Genomic DNA, 18,270 nt, shown 5'->3' on the forward strand with positions numbered 1-18,270 from the left:
TTGGTCTTATTACTACTACTTAGCCTTTAATTAATGCCAATGATTTTAATTCCACTACATTGGTTCGTTATACGTGACTATATTTTATAGGTTATATTTTTGTTAATTTTCCTTTACAAAATTAGGCTTGACTAAAAATGTGCTTCGATGAGAAACTCACTTTTACCTTGTTCTATTTCAAATTTCTGCTACCGCAAAAATCACTTTTAAGCGAGGCAACCGGCGCATCATCGGCGTTCGGCGGACTGCATAAGTTAGTTGTTCTCATTTCAGGCGCCCATTTCAAATGCAAATAACTTTCCCCTACCTTTTTAAATTTTAGCAGGAAAAATCTAATAAAAAAATCTATTTTTTTTTGTTCAGTTTTTAAATTTGGATTTTAAACATTATACAACTTGAACGTATCTCATGAAAAGGTATTTTTAAATAATTTTTCTGAAAGGAATGACAAGACGACTTTACGTGCTATTGATATTGAGCACTGTTCGTATGAAACAAGCAGTGCTAATAAAAATTTACAATATTATCTTTGGTATATACACGGGATTAAATACAATTTTAAAAATTCTTGGACCGAACTGCATCTCTGAGAGGTAAAGAATGCTCGTCATTTTTTCGGCGCCTGAAAATTTGAAGCAGAAAATAACAGCCAAAAAATAGCATTAATCCGAGTGAGAAAATTAAGAAAACGTCGAAAGAAGCGTAAGCTCTTTTTGTTCTTGCAATTGCCTCGGCGTACTTGGACAATACAGTTTGGTACGTGGGAAGCTCTTGCATACGCAGCCGGACTTGCTCGGCGGTGTTGTCATCGAGGGGCTCGATCGAAGCGTGCCCGCCGCTCAGGTCGGACACGTGAAGGAACATTTCGCACAACCACGGGAAGGACGTAACTTGGAGGAAGGTGACCTTCATTCTCTTCCATTCATCCCAAAGCACGACGCAGGTTCGACTCACTTCCGGGCTGAACAGAATGAAGCCCTTGATCGGCACGGAATTTTGGCCTTCAGCCGTGTCTGATTGTTCCAACTCTGCATTTTCCTCCAGCGCCTCGTGCTTGTGCAGGAACCACTCTGCCGTCGTGTTATCCACGGCTTTCCAATCAGCGAGCAACATCTCGAAAAATAAGTATTTTTCTGTTTCCAAATCGGGCAGATCTTCGTCGAAGAGGCTCCGGCCAAAAGGGAATTTAGGAATTTCCAGCCACCAGGCTTTGGCCTGCTCAATCGAGCTGCATTTTCTCTTAAAGGACGACGCTTCGGTCCAAACTCCGAGTAAAACCAGACTGGTCAATAGTACCAAATGCATTTTCTGAAAAAAATATGACCAAAATTTAATTGAAATAAAAAAATGCAGTTAAATACACGGTCAAGCTTTGACAGATGAAAGAAGCTCTCAAAATTCGTGAGGAACTCAACAACCGTTTGCTCTAGACACCCGTAAAGAATAACACTGTAAGTGAAAACAAATTATTTCTTACCTGGAGAAAGTTCAATAATGGCCTTTCTGAAACGCGGCGAAGGTGGAGAATTCAGCAGTGGATGGCTATATTCGCACTGAAGTGTTCCAAGTAATGAAAACTGTTACTGATTGAACAGTGGTCCGCGCTAAAAGCCTGTTGCTTCGATTTCATTTTGCTGCAAATAATTGAAATAGATTATAGTCATGTTTTCATTTTTACACTTATAACAAAAATAGTAGCATAATATATTTTTAAAAAGCAATAATAAATTCAAACTAAAAGTAAAACTTCCCTGTCATTAAATTTCGTATTTTTATTTATATTAATGCACTTCTTAATCTACAAAGAACATGGAAATGGTGCTTAAATGGTCACGTTATTTTGCTGTTGGAGGAACTTTTTTATTTTCATTAAAACAGGTATGCTGAACCAGTTAATGCTGAACTCGACATGCAAATTCCTTACTCAAATTGGACTGGTTATTGTAGATGATTCGAATGAAGTGGAAATACCAGGGATTTCAAATAACCAATTTTATTTAATGAATATTATAGCTGTTATAGGCGCAGAGAGCTTGAAGAAAGAACCTCTGCAATGGGAGAATAAGTATTACATGATTCTTATTTATGACGTAATTGAAAGTGAAGACACGGAAAAATAGCGTCAGCTTACAAACAAATGAAGCAATTTGCAGTGGCGTGTTATGTATTTTTAATTTCGAAAATAACCTGACGGAGCAATTTCATTTAATAATTTACTCTTTAGAAATTCATGTAAAATGTTGTGATTATTGCATTTGGAAATTTCTAGAAGAAAAATATTGCAGGAAGACTTTTTCTGCCGCATTCTGTCTAACAATGATGTTTCCTGCTCCGCTTTGTACGCACAGTCTCAAAATTTGTTTTGAATTAAGCAACCAGCGCCACATCGATGCCAAGCAAACTGTATAATATGTTTCATTATTTTCAGGATTAACTAATTTATTTTATTATTTTTCAAGTATCCCACATTGATATCCGAGGTTTTAATTTATTGAGCAATTGAGATAGCAACCGCTGGTCAAAGACGCTATTTTGGCTCAGGAAATTTATTCCTTAAAAGAAAAATGCGAGACTTGTGAAAAATATCATATCCAAAAGTGTACAGCAAGAAAACTTACTTTGAGAGAAGCAGCAAAAATGTGTAAAAATTGATTAACCTTTAGATGTAGAGTGTTGCACGCATATTTTGCGTTTAATAAACCATTAATAATAATAAAAGAAAAATGCGAAATAGTTTTAAATTGCTGTATGATAGATACTTACATGTGATACAACACTGATTAAAACATTTTCGGGATATGAATTAAACATATAATTTTGAAGTTTCCGTTGCTTATTCTTTACACCGCGGCTGAAATGGCTTTGTTTGAATTAAAAGGCATGTTGTACTTAAATAGTTCAAGTAATTTTCATCTTTTAATCATTCTTGGTACATTTACTCTGTTCGAATTTAGCAAAAATAGGTAAAGGAGGTCCAGGATCCTGTTCGAAATCTGGACACAACCAAAATTTGATGCGAGATAAGCAGGATCCAACGCTGAAGAACAATGCAACAACTAGGATTAGCACAAGGAAATTGGTGCCAAAGCCGTGCGAGCTTTCGTTTATTCTGATTTCAGGTAAAGCTATTTTGTAGGAAGGCAGCAATTGTACACGAAGCACGATTTGCTCAGCGATGGCGTCGTCGAGGGGCTCGATCATCGCGTCTTGGCCGCCACTCAGAAGGAGGATAATTTCACACAGTGAGGCAAACTTGATGTCTTTCAACAATGCGGCCTTCACCTCACTTTCGTCCCAAAGCACGACACTAGTGCTAAGCACTTCAGGGCTGTCTATCATAAACCCCTTTATCATTGGCACTAATTCCCAGCTTTCATTCCCAGTCGTGTCCAATTTGGCTTTCTTTTTGAGTGCCTCAAACTGGTGCATGAACCACTTTGCTAATGGCGGCCTGTCAACAGGTGTCCAATCTTGTAGATTTAACAACTTGGGAAATATATTAGTGTTTAAGTCGGGTAGAGTCGTGTCCAAGAGATTGGAGTCGAAAAGAGTTTTGGGGACTCTAAACCTCCATGCTTTAGCCTGCGCAATCGATCTGCATTTTTCCTTGAACTTGAATAGCTGCGTCTCGGCCCCGTAGCTGATCCTTGCAAGCGAAAGAATAAGGCTGATCAACAGAAGGAGACGCATTTCTTCTGTAAAAGTACTCTAGTCAATTTAAAAATCGAGGGCATATATCTGAAAAAAGCTTTGAAAACCGAAATGATTGAAGTGTTCTTGAAAATTAAAAAAAAACTCACTAATTGATTATTGATTCCTCTGAATGCGCGAGATAGGTTAAAAAAAGTAACATATAATAGATTGTTGCTGTAAGTTAGAAGAGAGGAAGCAAGGGTTGACGCTTAATTGCATTAGGTTAGTTATCAAAACTTACTTTTTTCACAATACAAAGTATCGCCACCAGCCTTATTCAAATAACCGCAAAGAAACCTTCGAGCCAAAAGTAGACGAGAGCACAACTAATAATTATGGGCCACTGATTACGACTGATTGTTAACGCCACGGTTAAACTTTCAACTCGATTTGATGAACTAACGGTATAGAATTTATCGTTTTCACGGCACACATTGTTTAATAAAAAATATTTATAATAATGTCATAGATAACACAGAGTATAATTCACCTTGTATATTAGGCATAATTAAAATTATCTGTTAAGAAGGTTTTATAAATTACTATGAGGCATTGTTTGATAAAGTCCTGTTTTAAATATCGAACATCTCTTGATCTGTTTGCAACAACAAATTTGAGAGTGTCGTCAGCGTCAGGTTTCATAATCTACCAAAAAGGAGGATCCCAGGGAACGGAATAAATAATAGGAGTCTGCTTTATGTATGTTAGTGTGCTTTGGGAAACAAAGTCGGTATGCCCTCTCATTGCTTGCAAAAAATTCTGCTCGATTTGCTCAGCGGGCGGGGGCGTTGTCGAAGGGTTCGATTAACGTGTCTCGGTCGCCGCTCAAGGCGCCCACATACATAGGATCAGGTTGCACCAAGAATAGACTGAATATGAAACCTGAGTGACCTTCACTATCTTCCTTTCGTCCCAAAGTGCGAATCGAGCCCTGTTTATTTGTTATCATTAACCGTTTCTATGTAAAACAAGCCTGCAGTGCCTTGCAGAGATGCACAAGCTGCTCTGCTATCGATATACGTTTTCAGCATTAACGGTGATCCAAGCAGCAAAATTAACAATCAACACGATACATTCTATGTTTTTCAGTATAATACAGAGCTCGATCATTGTCGAAGATGCTCGATTAAATTTTGAAATTTTGCATTTGTTGCGGCTCTTTGCAACACAGCGAAACCAGAATTATCGCAAAAGTGCATTTTGCAACATTTTTAATAAAAAAAAAACGGCAGATAAGGCCGAGGACTGTCACGATAGTATTTCAAGCCTAAATGAATTTTCACTTGGCTCATCATCATCCCATCGCATTTTCTCTTGAATTCGCGTCGGCCCCTGTACCGATCGCCCAAAGCAAAACCAGAGGCTGATCAACTCTATAGCAAACGCATTTTTTCTGTAAATAGGGCATTTTCTGAAAAATATATTTAGTATCATATCAAACAATAAGATATGAGGGCATTATTACCGTCAAAAATAGGAAAACAATAAAGTAGTCGAAAATCTAAGTGCTACATCTTGATTCGTAAAGGATCAACACTCTTAAAATACATTAAAATAATAAATGATTGAGTAATAAACTGCTGTTACTGTTTTTAAAATCCGAAATACACGTTTTCGATGTAATCAGCGCTATGCCTCAATGTCATTATTTCATTCAAGTCCGCGTTTTCATAAAATTAGGGGGGAAATAAGATAATTATTATATTAAGCAAACATTAAAATTGAGAAAATGTTTACTTAGAAGCTAATTAATGCGACAATTTCCTCTCGTTGTTTTCCGTGAAGCAATTTTTTTACATTTATTCACTTTCAACACCTTTTCCCCTTATTGACTGCAGCAAGAAATTTTGACTCAACATGAATGGATATATATAAAAAGAAAAATAATGAAAAAGCGCTATAATTATACTGTCGTCTCTGACACCACGTGCCACAACATGCTCCACGCCCGTGCTACAGTTGCGGCCGCTTCAGCGCCCGCTACTACTTCAACAGAACCGTGTTCTAATTAAAAAATATATATATACGCCAAAGGTATATTTTCAGATGGCTTTAACAGCAAAATAATAATAAAACACCGAGGTTGTTGCAATTCAAAATAGTGTGCCTTCATTGTTCATAGCCTGTTCTAAAAAATGCATCGTCCACAGTAAAATGTTTTGCCTTTTGCCTTTAAAGAAAATTTAAAATAGATGACTAAAATCGAATCCTAATGTGTTGTACCATTTTTGGTTGTATGTATGTTTTTTGGGTTTCCTCTAATCAAGTAGTAAAAATGCTTCCCTTTAAATCATGCACATTTTATTATCATCAAGAAAAACACTAATTTTGATGAATTGCGCCGTCTAGTAAAATCGGTTATATGGATCATTTTTTACGTTCTCAGGCCCAAAACCTTTGACAAAAACCTTTGGATTGGCCTTCCTTCTTTGCATGCACCACGAAATGCAACAAAACATGAGCCAGATAATCGCAATCACTGAGATGATAACTGATCCACAGGCAAAAATAGCCAATGGGTACTTATTTTCGATGATCCAATAGATTATAATTGTGTACATATAAACCGTCAAATCCATGAGCAGTTGCATCACCTCAGCATCATCTCTCATCAGCGGGTGCATGATACCTTCACGTTGTTGGCCAGTAATAGACAGGATGGCCACGTGCTCCAACATTTTGCACACAGGTTTGAAAGCTGAGTCGAACATGAAGACCTTTGCCTCATCTGACTCATCGCCCAGTAGGATAAGGTAGTGCGAGTTATTCTCTTTTGGGTTGGCCACCAGGAAGCCGTTGATCCTGTTTTCGGGTTTCTCGTTATCTACGGCGCTCGCTACCAACTTGGTCGTTGCGTATTTTTTATTGAGCCATTCGGCCAGCATCTTGTCCAGCGTAAGCGAGCGTGCATCCCCGTTCATAACCGCGCAAATTTGGTCGGTGTGTTTTCCCATCATGTCGCTCTCACAGACAAGGCTTTGGTTGAAGGGAACTGCGAGTCTCCACGCCTTCGAACCGTCCATGCGGTCGCAAGGCTCCCTTATATCCTGAGCATTGCTTCCGCAGCACGCGATCGAAACCAATCCGACCACCAACAGCCAACGCATTTTGTCTTGAACAAAACATAATTTACTTTTATTTTGGGATAATTGAATAATAATTATGATAAGTTTTCAAAATGGTAACATGGAGTTTTAAACGTGGATCTATTAAAAAAATAATAAATCATACCGCAAAGTATATTTTAATGCTATAACTAAATTAATCAACTTCTAATTTCTTATTAATTATCCATTCAAGTACAAATTGCAATATTTAAACAAAAACTTCATTGATGCGGACACAACTGCGTACATCAAATAAAATCATAAGCAAGTCACAAAATGTCACAAATTTAAAAGGAATCTCAGATAAAATGAAATAAACTTCCTAGTTATAGATTTACATTTGAAATGTCACTTACTATTAACTTTTCACTGCAGCAAAAAATCCCAAAGTTTTTGACCAGAAAATATTTAAGAGATGGCTCAGAACCCAAATATTTTAACTTAATTTTCTCATTTTAAGCTTAATTACTTTTTACTAAGCTTAATGTAATATGCTATAAATTCAGTTTCCCCATCTCAATTCTAATTTCTTTTGAAATAACAAGACTGAAAGATTTTCCCAATAATTTAAAAAAAAGGAATACCTTACCTCTTCCAAAAAATTTGAATTGTTGAAAAAGCGTCGCTTTACAGACGATTGCTGAAGTGAAAGCGAAGTTAGACGCGCGTGTTAGCTATATATATAGAAGCTGTTTTCTGTCAATGTTATAAATAACACGCACATTATCTATTATTTCAAGTTGAAAACCCACTGATCGATTTAAACATCGTATGGATAATTATCGCCTCCTAATTAAACAGATAAGAGCTGAGAGTGAAAATTAATAACAATGAGTGACATTTTTACTTGATTGTATATCAATTTATTGATTTTAACACCTCTGGTAATACTGTGTATGTATTCATTCTCGTAAAAGCAAGCGCAAGTTTGTTATTATTGTGTTTCTTCCATTCTTAAAAATTATTTAAATTTTGAGGAGAGTGGCAAACAATTAATCTTTCTGTAAAACGAAAACACTTTAATATCTATCAAGTTGCGAATATTGATAATTTTCATAGCTCACATCTTAATTATTAAATCACATTTTCTCTCGCTGTGCTATTTTCTCGTACTTTGTCGGTGTCAATTTTTTTCCGCCAATTCTGAAATCATCGGAATAAAGGTGTTTTCCTCTCGCAGATCTCGGGCCTGAGCTGCAGCACCATTCTAGGAGGCGGTAGCAGCAGTAGAAGGCCAAAAGGATGATCAGCAGAATATTGAGAAATTCCATGACGCTCGTCCAGTATGGTCCGACCACGTCCATTGAAGTCTTGACCCAGCTGTCGAGGCGCGAGGCCAGTGGCGGCAGCTGCAGCTGGATTCGCTCGCCGGTAACCTCGTCCACCGACTGTACGCCGCTGGACGCGCGGAGCAGCTTCGAGCACAGCGCAAGGAACGAAAAGGGGAGCAGAGCAGTCCATGCGGAATCTTCCTCTCCAGTCCACGCTACGATGACGGTCTGAGAGCCGCGGGAGAGCAAAAAACCCTGCAACAGAGACACGTTCTGCCAAACGGTGGTGTTTGTTCTCCGGTCCTTCAAGGACTCGTGCTCGTTTCTGAAGAACTCGGATAACGTTCTATTGATTGCTACTCTCTTTGTGTTAAATATTGCAGACATCTCATCAGCATGGTTTCTTAAGAGCTTATGTTTGTCATCTTGAAAGATGGTGCGGTTGAAGGGAATTTCGATTCTCCACGCCTTTGCCAGCGCCATCCCATTACACCGTTCCTCGTAGGAGAAACTCTTGCTGCTCCCAGACCTTCCAATAATCGTCAGCAAGATGTGAAAGTACAGCCACAGCATCATACCTAAAGCAAAGTAGTTTCTGATTCTTTTGAAATCTTGCTTTTTAAAAAAATGATTTTATTGCCGTATTTTTAAAAACTAAAAAAAATTAGTAAATAAAAGCCTTAGTGATTTTAAATTTTCCTATGATATTTCAGATTATAAAAGACATCCAGACTCTTTCACATTTTGCATAGATCTACTACCTCGTATAAATTTGCCAAACAAACTTAATTTTTAAAAGTGCTTTTTGTCCTTAAATTATGCATACACTTATTAGCGGAAGTTGCATTCTAGTTGAAAACAAAAATCAAGCTAAAAGCTTTTTGCTATATATCTTCACAACATACCTTAAAAATATCCAGAAAGGAGATCAGTTTCCGCTCCTGGTTCTTCTAAAAGTTAACTCTCCGTTTGACTGACTGAACAGACCCACGTATGGCTAGAAAGGGCTATTTTCATAATTCTCGTGTTGTTAAAAAACGTGGAGTTCATTACTGATTTAAAGGCTATTACGTAAGTTTTTTAAAAGTTAAGTAACGATGTCATTTTAATTTTTGCTAAAGTTGGTGTCTCAAAAAGATCATCATCAAGCAGGCGGCAGAGCAGAAGATTAAAGCAGAATATATTTAATTTATTTTTTTATTGTCTTTCAAAGAAGCACAAGGAGAGCATGATTATTATATAGCTTTTTTAAATACGTGGCAATGCACACTCGCGTTAAAACTTATATTATATTGTCAAGCTCATGCGCCTTGTGTAGGAAAGGAAACTGTGCCGCCTAACACTCCTATCGTGCGGGTGGCATAGTCGTCAATATTTACTCTCACAATACAAAAAATAACGTTTTAGTGTCATGACCAGCAAAACACATTTTTGCCAAGTTTGATTTTAGCAGGCTGCTGCACAGGCGTTGATGGCAAATCAATACATGCATGTAGATTGTAGGAGGCACGTCTGGTATGATGTCTCTGGCACCCTCGCTCGCGTTGTCGCGCAAAGTATTTTATCTGCAACTTGTTTCTCATGCGAATGCAGGTTGATAATATTGATTGAAATTAGGTATTCAGCACTTCAATATTTGTTTTATTTTTGTTATTGCTGGGTGTGCTTTATTGAACTTAATGAGCTACACAGTCTGGAATTAGGCATTATCCTAATCACTGAAAGATTAAATAGAAAATAATGTGTGGGAAAACGATTGATTGCTTTTAAATGAACAACAAATAGCCCACGTGTTTTTAATACAAAATTTGGAAACATCTTATTCATAGGCGAATGAATTTGATTTATAATTAAATATATGATACAAATTTGCGAAACACGGTGGGCAAAAAAGTGCGCATTTTCAGGTCACTCATTCATGAGCCATGGAAGTCCAACGGACGGATTTTCATCTCTGTCCCAGCAAGGCTGTAGTCATCTCGCCATTTTTCCCAGATGATCCCCTGGAAGTCGGTTGCTCCCTCCGGATCCAGGAAGTACTCGCCATTCAGATTTGCCTCAAAACAGCTACATTGAGATTTTAAACTATGCCAAATTTAACATAAAATCATACCTGTGAAACCACCATCCGCTGGAGTACGTTTTGGCACAAGGACAGCATTCGGGCGCCTTGTCGTTTGTGCGATCGATCGTACTGAAAGGCGTGCCGTTGTGGGAACTGAACGAGTCAGACGCGTTGCCTGAGTAGCCGGCTAGTGTAAGACGGTAGTTGGTCTTCTCAGAACCCACCCTGAACAATGAATACTCGGCGAACCTATTAAAAAAATAATCAAGAAGGAAAATTGATTAAAAAATGCTGTCTACAGATTTGAGGAACTATCAAAATATTAAAATCTCATAGCCACTTTAAAATTATTAGGTTTTAGGAGTCAAAAAATCTTTTTCACCAAAGGCTAGAGCGAAACACAATTGAATTTTTGAATTCAAAAGTTGATATGCTTGTGACTCGGGAAGAGACTGATTTTAATTTTATATTCAGATTTTATAATTAAAACAAAAACTTTCTTATGACAATTCGCTTTTACTTTTTTATATTTAATAATGAGTAAATTAGAATTGTGATAATAATGATATCCTGAAATATTTATGTTATAGCAGCACAAAACGTTTGATTTTCAAACAAAAATCCGGCATTTTAATTTATCATGAATAAAAAAATTTACAAATTTTGCTTTAACTTATGCAATCAGTATTGTGGCATTTGAGAATCAATTTTGTGCTTACGTTTTGTTTCCTTCAAAGTCTTTCAATTCGATTCTGAGTTTAACTGGTCGGTCACCCGAGGTGACAAGGTGCAGAAAATCATTGCCGGCCCAAAACTCAGCGTTAAGGTCACCAAAGCCGCGTTTGTAGTCAGTCCAGCGGCGCGTGAAGTTCTCCAGGCGGCCGTTGAAGTTGCCCCTGCGCTGCACCACGGTCCATCCTCCTCCTGCCGTCTGCTGGTCGCAGAAGAGGCGCTCACGCTGGCCACCTCCGTCCCACTCGGAGACGACGGGGGCGGTCGCCTCCTCTTCCTCTCGGTCGCCCAACAAACTGGTCACCCCGGACGGTCCGTTCACGTCGCTGCACAGCCACTGGAAGCGTTTGCCTCGACCAGTGCTTGGCTGGCTGGTGAGGGGCACCGACGACTGTGTGCTCACGTCCTCGTAGTCCAGTAGGTTTGACGAGTCGGAAAAATCTTGCTCCTCGGCGTCCACTACTAGGGACTATAAAGCAAAATAAGTCAAAAAAGGGGACGTTAAATTTCAATTCCTGTGATTTTATTTTATGAAAAGAAAAAATATCAGAAATATTGCAAATAATGGCTCTTCTCTGTACGGAAATTAAGTTTTCCTTGCTTTAAGTTATTTTTAATTTTAAAAGTTAACAAACATACACAATTTCCTGAAATTTTATAAGTCGATTTAACTGTCGAAAAAGTAAACATATAGCTAAGCAATTTAGTAATTAAAATTTATATAATATCTCATAATTAGACAAATATTGTGAAAATATACGCCTACATTTAAAATCAGAAAATTTGATTTTGCTTTTTAAAAATTCATGATTTTGCTAAATATTATTTGAGATATGTCGTTTTTGAACCACACGAACCAATTTTTGAGAGATTATAAGACTTGAAAAAAATTTAATGCGAAGATTTTTGATTAAACTCATTCTTTCTAATAATTTTTATAAATTAAATTTCTTCTTTTTGACATTTGTGTAAAAAAAATAACGTTGATTAGATTTTCCAGACTATGTTATGCCTTATAATTACTGTTAAATACATATACCTATGGAAATCGGACTCACGGGGCTCTCATTGGGGCAACTGGCATTGTAGGCAATGTTGTCGAGGATGAGATCCTCGAGGTGCTCAATTTCCTGGCTGGCATTGGCGAAGAGGTCGCGCATGTTGCGCAGAGACGTTTCTGTGCCCGCGGAAACGGCCGCGATGCACGAGTTAGTTGAGCGCACGCTGGCGTTGTGGGTCTCCTCTCGCAATTTTCGACAACACTCCGACCCCTGAAAATATTTAAGATTAATAGAGAAAAATTTCAAGCATGGAAAATTGGAAAAAGCTTACAATCGTTCTTTCTTTTCTAAATTTAGTTTTATCATCAGATTTTTATTCAACATCTTTGTTTATTGCTCGATATTAATTATTAGTTGAGATTGGAGCAGCAAGACAAAAATGGAATTTAAAAGCCACAGTATACCTGAGCAGCATATCGCAGTGTGTGATTGGCGACCCTGAGCAGGTGGTCGTGACCCTTCTTGAGCTGGACGTTCGTGTCTTCAGCGCTTCTGACGGCTCGCTCGACACTCTCTAACGCCCTCCAGGTTCTCCGCAGAGGTGAGGCCATGCGGCGCCATACCCTCAGGTCGCCCCCGCGAATTTCTGCCTCGCCCTGGATAGTTAAAAGTCAGCAGCTGTCTTCTTGCATTATAAAAGAGAAGAATAAAGCACCTCTTCTGGCAGCCGGTCGAAAATGACGTCCACTTTTGAAGCGACATCCTGTAAGAGAGCTTCCAGAACTGACGGTGCCTGGCACTTATGCGCCGAGTTTTTCTCCAGCAGCTTCTCTTCAGCTTTGGCTTGCGCAACCAGCTTGTCTACCTTCTTCTCTATCCCCTGAAATAGTTTAAGGCTTTTATATCCAAAAGATTATCTTACTAGACGACCAAAAACTTTTAAATTTGCTAAAAACATGGAATTTTTCAAAATGAGTAATTTGTGAGCGTTATTATTAAATTTTTAACAATTTTTTTCTATTTTCAAAGTATGGGATAAAATGTTGCCCTCATTGTATTAAACATTCATAAAAATTTTCAGGAAACGTCAGTTTTTAAGATACAGAGGATCAAAGGTTGAAAAACGGGTTTTTTAGTTTTCCAGTAAATGGTAAGAAAATAAAAATTTTACGACCGGTTGATTTCAGCCCTCGAAGCATGCTGGCATGAAGTCAGATAAGACCAATCATACAGGTAAGAAATCAGACCCTGACCTCAGAGTAGCTCTCAAGCGATTGATATTATTGATTCCAATGTGTAGCCACTTTACTGTATTGGTTCGAGCTGCGATATCTGCACACCATTGGAACTGTCAAGTCAAGAGCTTTCAAAGTATGTTCAATTTGACCCTTTGGAAGCCATCAGGGCGATAAAAAACACCCTGATGTACCTAAAATCTCGATACTGATTTCACACCCCGATTTTCCATGAAAACATAGCCTTAAATTTTCTGTCAAATTAATTGGTTATTTCTACACCTAACAACAAACTAAAATAAAATAAAATGGTACCCAACAAAAAGTTGAGAAATTGTGATGGAAACACCATATTTAAAAAATTGTGTTTATTGCGGATCAGCAAGGTGTATACTGCTTGAAATAAATCCTTGTTAAAAAATCCGCAAACTACTATTATTAAAATAAAATAAAACTAGAGGATAATAAGCTTCTATAGCAACTAAATAAGCACGTGTCTTATTTTACCTTTAAGGCCATATCGTTAATAATAATATATGATGTTCTCCTCTGCTTTTAAACTAGATACAATTGCTCAATAATTTATGGCGCTCGCAATATTTCTTATCTCCCAAACCCTATCAAGATTGTTTATCTATTTATCGCATGCTCGCAATCTTCCCTTCTCCCAGTGCAGGCGAATAATAGGTATAAAGTAATAGTCGCGGCCTGTCACTGTCACTGGCTGATCTCTTCCTAATTTAAAAGCACCTAAATGTGTGTCGGCCGCGCGCACGTGTGGCATGACAGGACGTCTTTCTCGCGATGCGAATCAAACGTACGTATATGCACATAGCACATATCTCAGGCTTTTTATGCGCATTATATGTGCCTCGTCACCGCCGAATCCCGGCTCCTGCCAACAGACTTTTAATGCCGCCAAGATTTACGACGGGCGAGAACGAGCAGCTATGGGAACACGCGCCCGCCCGCCAATGTACACGCTTTGTTTGTGTGCGGTGCGGACACCCACGCACACGCGTCCCGCGCGCCAACTAATCGCAGAAAGTGGGCGCAGCGCGCAAATTGCGCTTCCTAAAATGGAATCTAGACTCGTTTTTTTTGCTGCCGCCTCGAATTATTCCGAAAAACCGTGCGACGTGTTGGGGCTGAAGTGGCGAATGCGGACCACCTCACGCGATAAATAGATTAGCAAAACGACGAAGTGTCACATTTTTTTGCAGGTAGTCTCGTAGAAAAATGAGCAAAGAAAAATAACCCTTTCGAAAGTATCTTAACACACTTTTAAGTGGTTTTGAAAAAAAAAAACGAGTAATTTTATCCCACGTATTGACATTAAACTTCTTGTACAGTTTTCGATAGTCATTAAGCCTGTAGAAATTAAGGTAACAAATTTTGCCACGTATGTTTTAAGTCTCGATTTTATACCAAAAATTAATTATGATGTATATACAGAATATGCGGCTGCAAATATTTACCTTGAGGGTGCTGAGAACGCCCCTGGTTGCAAACTCGCCAAGCAAGGGTGCTGCTGGTTCGCTGCTGGCGGTGTTCTCCTCAACGCTTTTAGCGATGGCTGCCAGACGCGTGTCCATCTCGTCCAACCGGCTGGACACGCGCTGCAGCTGTGCTTCGTGTGATCCCAAGAGCTCGTTCATTTTCGTGTCGAACTGTTCAAAACGTTCTTGCCCTCTGTGTAGCGATATAAAATAATATGCAAAATATTAGATTACTTATTGCCTAGATGGTTTAGATAATTTAAAAATAATGTAGCATTTTACTGGGAATAACAAAAATTCTCTAAGAAAAAAATCAGAAATTTAATTTAAGCTTTAGTTGGATGATATATTTCATACCGTATTTCATTTTACTAAAAGCAAAAAATCCTTTATCGCAAAATCACATACTCCTTGAACAGATCGTGGCGAGAGGAACCAAAATCAAGCTAAAAATACTTAGCCTATTATTAGCCGTGCAATTGTAAAGAAAATCGGAGAAAAATCTATTTTAAAATTTTCTTCGTAACAAATTTCGTGCGCGAGTGACTCGTGACATTAATAAAATTTCGTTATTTTTTCCGTGTAACAATTTCATCCAATCGACTCCTTGCACAAGCTAACAATTAAAAAGGTTTATCGTCGTCCTTTTACGCTCTCCTAAAGAAGGGTTTTTCAAAAATGGTGGAAGAGAAATCTCTACACTTTATTCCTCAAACTGAAAATACTCAGGTTATCTTAGAAAATTGATAGCAAAATGTTTGAGATGCAGAGATTTTAAAGGAGCACAAATAATTGTTTAGTTTTCAAATTCCAATATGAATAAAATAAAATCAAAACGAAAGCAAAGAGGCAAATAATAAAACGGAGCTTTCATTAATTAATATGGAGTTTAAAGTACAAAACTGATAATTGCTACGGATGATACAAACTTGTGCCTAATATATTTGAATTTTCTCTTCTTGACACTTTTCTAACCTGCTAATGAAGTCCACTTTTCGATCCAGTGCCTTGATTTGCTCATTCCAAGCGGACACATGCAGCTGAAATGTGTCCCAGACGTGTGCTCTTTCCTAAGCAAAATTTATTTGGCAGTGGAGCGAAACTTCCTGAAATTGTCAAAAGGGCAGCTTACTTGCAAGTGTTTGACGTTGCTGTCTATGTGCCCCATTAACGTCGCTATTGACATAATCTTGGTCTCGAGTTTGCCCAAGTAGAGCGAGTTGAACTTCTCCAGCTGAACTGAGGGACAGATAATTTCAGATTCGGTTTTTAATTTTCAGGGACATGATTTGGTAGGCGGAGTGATGAGAATTATTGTAACTGTTTTTATGGCCCGACTTGAATGTCTCCGCCGCCGCCTCTCATTATGTATAATTTTGTAAGCGGTACAATGACGTCATTCGGCATTAAAATTTAAATTTAGTTCGGATAAATTGTAAGCGCAGGCAGTAAGAATCTATTGTTCATGCTAATTAGGAAATATCGAATGACACACATTTTCGCGCGCAACAAAAGAATTAAGGGAAAGAATGTGAAAGTTCTGAATTGCAGACTTGAGACTTCTTTCGTCTTTCGCAAACACTGGCTGATCTTTTCAAGCCTGTGAGCATTATTTGGTCAAAACATTTTAAAAATAGCCTCCATGCTGCTCGAGACAGATTTTTGCGAACAAATGTTTACACAGCACACTGGCGTGCTCCCTCACATCAGAAGAAGTTTGCTTTGGCTAGAGACACTTAGTGCGTGCCAATTTCTCGATTTGTTCAGCTGAATGCTGTTCAAAATAAACATGAAATTCTAAGAGCAAAATAGTTAATTTTGGGCAAAAATAGAACATTTCTTCAATTTTTTTTCCTACTGGCATTTTGTTTTTAAACCCTGTAAAATTTCACTAAATTTAATGGGTATTCAATGAAGTGAAATCCAGAATATTCAATTATTAGTATAAACAAAAAAAATATTAACTCTTACGAACCAGTGACGTCCCGAATAGAGCTGACCAAGGCTTCTTGCTGCAAACTGGTGACGACAGAAGAGGTCGTCGGCGTCACAGGACTCAAATCAATGTCGACGCCAGATGCAAGCAACCCCTGCATCAGTGCCAGCAGCAGGGCTACCTGTCAAAATCCCGAAATTATTTGAAAATTTCTCTCTCAGACGCGCTGGGGTCCCCACACACACACACGATATAAATTAACAAGCTGGCCGGCTGCGGCTTCTTGCTCCACGCTGTCTATTATCTGTGCGATCGCGGCGAGGGCAAAAAATAGAAAAAGCAGCAGAGACAGACGAGATGCTGTTAAGTTTCTTTCTTTCTTTGTGCCGGCGCGTGAGTAATAAATTAAACATCAAAACCACATGCACACGCTGCGTGTAGGGCCCTTGCTTATTTTTTGAATGCCGAAGAACACACACACACACATAATGTATTATGGGCTGGTTTTTTGCTCCTTTATGAGCCCGATCCGATATACCCAATTGAAGGTCCAGCAACTGCGTTGAGTCCTCTTTCTCGCTGTAGCAAATAACGAGTCATGAGTGCACGAGAACAGTAAATTCACTCTTATCGTGAAAGGCTCGCTGAAAATTCAACCCACAATATCCTCTCTAACCATTGTTTTTACTGAGTCGATGCCAAACGATTTTAATATATAAAAATAACGAGCACAAGCAAAGAAGCGCCATCAGAATCTACGGCATATATGATACATATGTTTTCAGTCAGAAATATTTTTTGTACCATTCTGATTAATTTAAAGATTATCCATAATTGGTACAAAATAAAAATTATCCAAGCGAACACAGACACAAGAAATAATTAAAGAGAAGAAAAACCTTTGTGGGAAGGACGGTCATTTTGGACGAGGAGGGTGAGTTGTCCTTCTCCCTCCGAAGACCGATTCTGGCGACACCGCAGGCAGTGGTCGCTCCTGGCTCCTTCCTTCGTTACTGGTGCTCCGCGGCTCCGCGCGGACAAGTCTTTTCTGAAGTCAAGTAGTAGTGTTAGTGTTATCCCAAGTTTTTGCCAACTGCGCGCGCTTCTAGCCTTATCCCCACCTTCCTCCAAAAGCAAAACTAGTTAGTACGAAGAGGAGTTTTAGACTTCTTTACAGAGATGGTACCTTTATGAAATTTATAAAATAGACCATATAAAATACACACAAACTTGTAAAAAAATTATTACATTGGCATTAAAAGCTGACAAAACACTAAATAAATCTTAAAAGTAGCAAAGTTCTTGTCTTTCGAAATTCATCTCTTATCTTCACTTCTCTGGTCTTTGGTCTCTGAATCACTACTCCTTCCGCAGCTTCACTCTTCCAGGCAAGCGGCAAAAAATATTAAAATTTAATGACACAAAGACAGCGAATAACGTGCGTATATAGTGTGTGTAGTATATGTCTTTATTGAGTAGATATGGAAAAGCTACAGTTCTCGCCGACTTTACCGTCTACACGCATCAAATCTGTCGTCCCTATACTAATAACATTGAAAGGCGAAAACTAACTTTTCCATATATGCATTGACGTGAGTGAGTGAGTATTAGAAATTAGCAATAGCAAACTAACTTACGCTAATTTTAGGAGTTAACGTTTGTAATTATTGTTAGACCACACCAAAAACATGATTTTTTGTTATTACAATAATTATTTATAATGATTTTGAA

At 38.2% G+C, this 18,270-nt stretch overlaps 1 protein-coding gene across 2 annotated transcripts; it reads right to left on the reverse strand.

Moving 5' to 3' along the window:
- Positions 1 to 9,691: 9,691 nt before the first annotated feature.
- On the reverse strand, positions 9,692 to 17,595 carry LOC135936522 (angiopoietin-related protein 7-like). 2 transcript variants are annotated; one of them, XM_065479363.1, is made up of 11 exons: positions 17,439 to 17,595; positions 16,579 to 16,720; positions 15,736 to 15,842; positions 15,579 to 15,673; positions 14,583 to 14,796; positions 12,585 to 12,749; positions 12,334 to 12,525; positions 11,927 to 12,139; positions 10,856 to 11,337; positions 10,185 to 10,385; positions 9,692 to 10,138 (listed from the first exon to the last, which is right to left on the reverse strand). In XM_065479363.1, the coding sequence occupies exons 1-11, from the start codon at positions 17,457 to 17,459 to the stop codon at positions 9,988 to 9,990; spliced, it is 1,983 nt and encodes a 660-aa protein (XP_065335435.1). In that variant the 5' UTR covers positions 17,460 to 17,595; the 3' UTR covers positions 9,692 to 9,987. The 2 variants fall into 2 exon arrangements, with proteins under 2 accessions (XP_065335435.1, XP_065335436.1); XM_065479364.1 differs by lacking the exon at positions 17,439 to 17,595 and having other exon boundaries at positions 15,736 to 15,837; positions 16,579 to 16,694.
- Between the last annotated feature and the right edge of the window lie 675 nt (positions 17,596 to 18,270).

The sequence above is a fragment of the Cloeon dipterum genome, chromosome 2 (assembly GCF_949628265.1).
Source record: "Cloeon dipterum chromosome 2, ieCloDipt1.1, whole genome shotgun sequence".
NCBI classification, from domain to species: domain Eukaryota; kingdom Metazoa; phylum Arthropoda; class Insecta; order Ephemeroptera; family Baetidae; genus Cloeon; species Cloeon dipterum.